The 2,239-nt window shown below is 35.7% G+C and overlaps 1 protein-coding gene across 5 annotated transcripts in view; it reads left to right on the forward strand.

The window, feature by feature from the left end:
• INTS6 (integrator complex subunit 6) overlaps nt 1-1,911 on the forward strand; it is a 76,180-nt gene extending 74,269 nt beyond the window's left edge. For 3 of the 5 annotated variants that reach the window (XM_077810920.1, XM_077810910.1, XM_077810944.1), the window contains one exon: nt 403-1,910. In XM_077810920.1, coding sequence (XP_077667046.1) covers nt 403-496 — 94 coding nt within the window. In that variant the 3' untranslated portion in view covers nt 497-1,910. Of the gene's footprint in view, nt 1-402 lie in introns of all 5 variants that reach the window. The other 2 variants (XM_077810926.1, XM_077810934.1) reach the window with 1 other exon arrangement.
• The last annotated feature ends 328 nt before the right edge of the window (nt 1,912-2,239 follow it).

Below are 2,239 nucleotides of genomic sequence, written 5' to 3' on the forward strand. Positions count from 1 at the left end.
CTGTGCAGATATGTGCATTATGGATGTATTTGGTCATTGCTCAGAGTGTAGAGTTAAGGTTGCATTGGCATATATGTTAATTCTGTATTTCCTGGTTTTTAGAGGTTTGAGTTTTGCTGACTTCAACGTTCTGGAAAGGCACATGGTATCACTGGATAATCTTGACTCTGTTAATTAAGTTTTTGTCAGTGAATACATACACAGGAAAGAGGGTCAGAATAAATAATTGTGCTATGACAGTAGCTTGCCAGAACTTCTACAGACAAGAGTGCATATACAGTGAACCTCTGATGTATGTAGTGAAAAGTTTTCAGAGATAAGGTCTAGTTTTGAAAATTCCATTTCTTTACACTGTCAGTTTAATATTAACAGCATTATTTTTATACTTCCTTTTCCGTTCAGGTTTAAAAAACGAATGCTGATAGAACAGCTTGAGGGTTTTCTGGAAGAAATCCATCGCAGATCCAACCAAGTTAACCATATCAACAGCAGCTAAGAGACGTTTTACACATCGAAAAGCCACAGTAGGGCACGGCTGTATTACCTGCATTCATTTTTGACATGCACTCTTGGCTCAAGTACCCTATCTGAAAGACTAAAAGCTGCCCTCTAGTATGATGGAAAAAGTATATGTAATCTTTTTCTTCATTTGTTATTTTTGTAATGTGAAAAATGTCACTAAAAGCATTTTTATTTAACAAACTAAGAACAGAGAATTTCTTGCTTGTCATTGACGTAAATGTCACTTTCCCTCAGGTTCTATTTTCTTAACCCAACCTTCAAAACTATCATCTCTGTTAAGGTTGAACTTTGCCAAAAAAAAAAAAAAAAGGTAAAAAAGTTGCTTTGTAATTTCAAGAAAAGCACATACATTAAACAAGGTAATGTTTTGTATATACAGTTATTTTGGATATATTATTGTAAGTTGTACAAATGTATTTTGAAAAATATTTAAAAAAAGCACTTTTGTTATTCCATCAATAAAAAGCCCTCTATTTTAATCTTTGGTGGTTAGGAATGAGTACAGTTTTCACTGAAGTGGCTCATTTCTCTCCTCCCCTTTTTAGATTTACAGTTTTATTGTCAGTTTTGAGGAACCAGCTACAATTTTAAGCCTCATTGGAAATGCTGACTCCTTGGTTCTCAGAATAAGATATAAATTATGAAAAGAAACTAAGAAAGCTGCCATTTGGCCACATAGTTATGGTGATAAGTTGGCATAGCATCATGTATTCTAAGTCTTATTTTTACTGAACAGCGTCACAGATCTCATGTACTGTATTCACACCAGAGAAATGGCAAAATGTGGGATTATTTAATTTTTCTTTGAGATTTAACCATCCTTCCAGTTATGCCAACCTTATCCTTTGCTCCTTAACGAGGCTGCTTGTGTACCTAACCCTCTCTCCCTTCCCAAGCCCTGCACTGTAAAGTAAAAGAGAATTTTTTTGCTGTAAAGTCTGCATTGGAAGTAATGTATGTGGTGGTACTGATTCAGTTTAGGTAAGTAGAGACACTCAGGCTATGTCTACTACAAGTGAAGGTGTGAGTGTAGCACAGGTATGCTTACCTGTGCTGTTAGCTTTAATTTATCTCAACCAGGTGACAACAGTAGTGTAGACGTGGTGGCTCAGATTAGCAACTCAGGTACATAGAGTCCCCAGTGGGCTTGTACTCTGGTGTCCTGGTGCCAATTCCTTAACAGCCTGTCTCTCAGCTGGATTATTTCTTGGATGCACTTCAGGCTGCTTGTTTACCTCAGCACTTCAGCTTGATAATGTAACTGATTCTGGAACCTAATTCAGTTTTTAATTTTTTGTTTAAAATTTTAATTTCAGAAAATAAACCACCACTTGAAAAATAGCAGATAATGTAAAGCTTTGTGGTGGGTTGGTATTGCCTCCTCTCAGCTGATTCAGTCTTGTGAGCAAAGAACACAAGTAACTAATACATTCTGTTGGTTTTAGCTAGTCTCCTGTTACCTTGTGACTCCAACCATTTTTTAAAAAGAGTAAAAGATGCTTTTATACAGCAACAAAATAAAAGCACACTACACAAAATGCAAAAGTAACACATTTTTATTTATAAGATTATTTGGTTAAACATTTATCCGCTCTTGTGGATTTTTTGCAAAATACTTTTAAGTATCCAGTTTTTAATAAATATGCATAGTGTGCCTCAATCTCACTGAAGGAAAGATGGCTGCAGAAGGAATAAGGGGAGGGTGCATTGGACACAC

The sequence above is a fragment of the Eretmochelys imbricata genome, chromosome 1 (assembly GCF_965152235.1).
Source record: "Eretmochelys imbricata isolate rEreImb1 chromosome 1, rEreImb1.hap1, whole genome shotgun sequence".
NCBI classification, from domain to species: domain Eukaryota; kingdom Metazoa; phylum Chordata; order Testudines; family Cheloniidae; genus Eretmochelys; species Eretmochelys imbricata.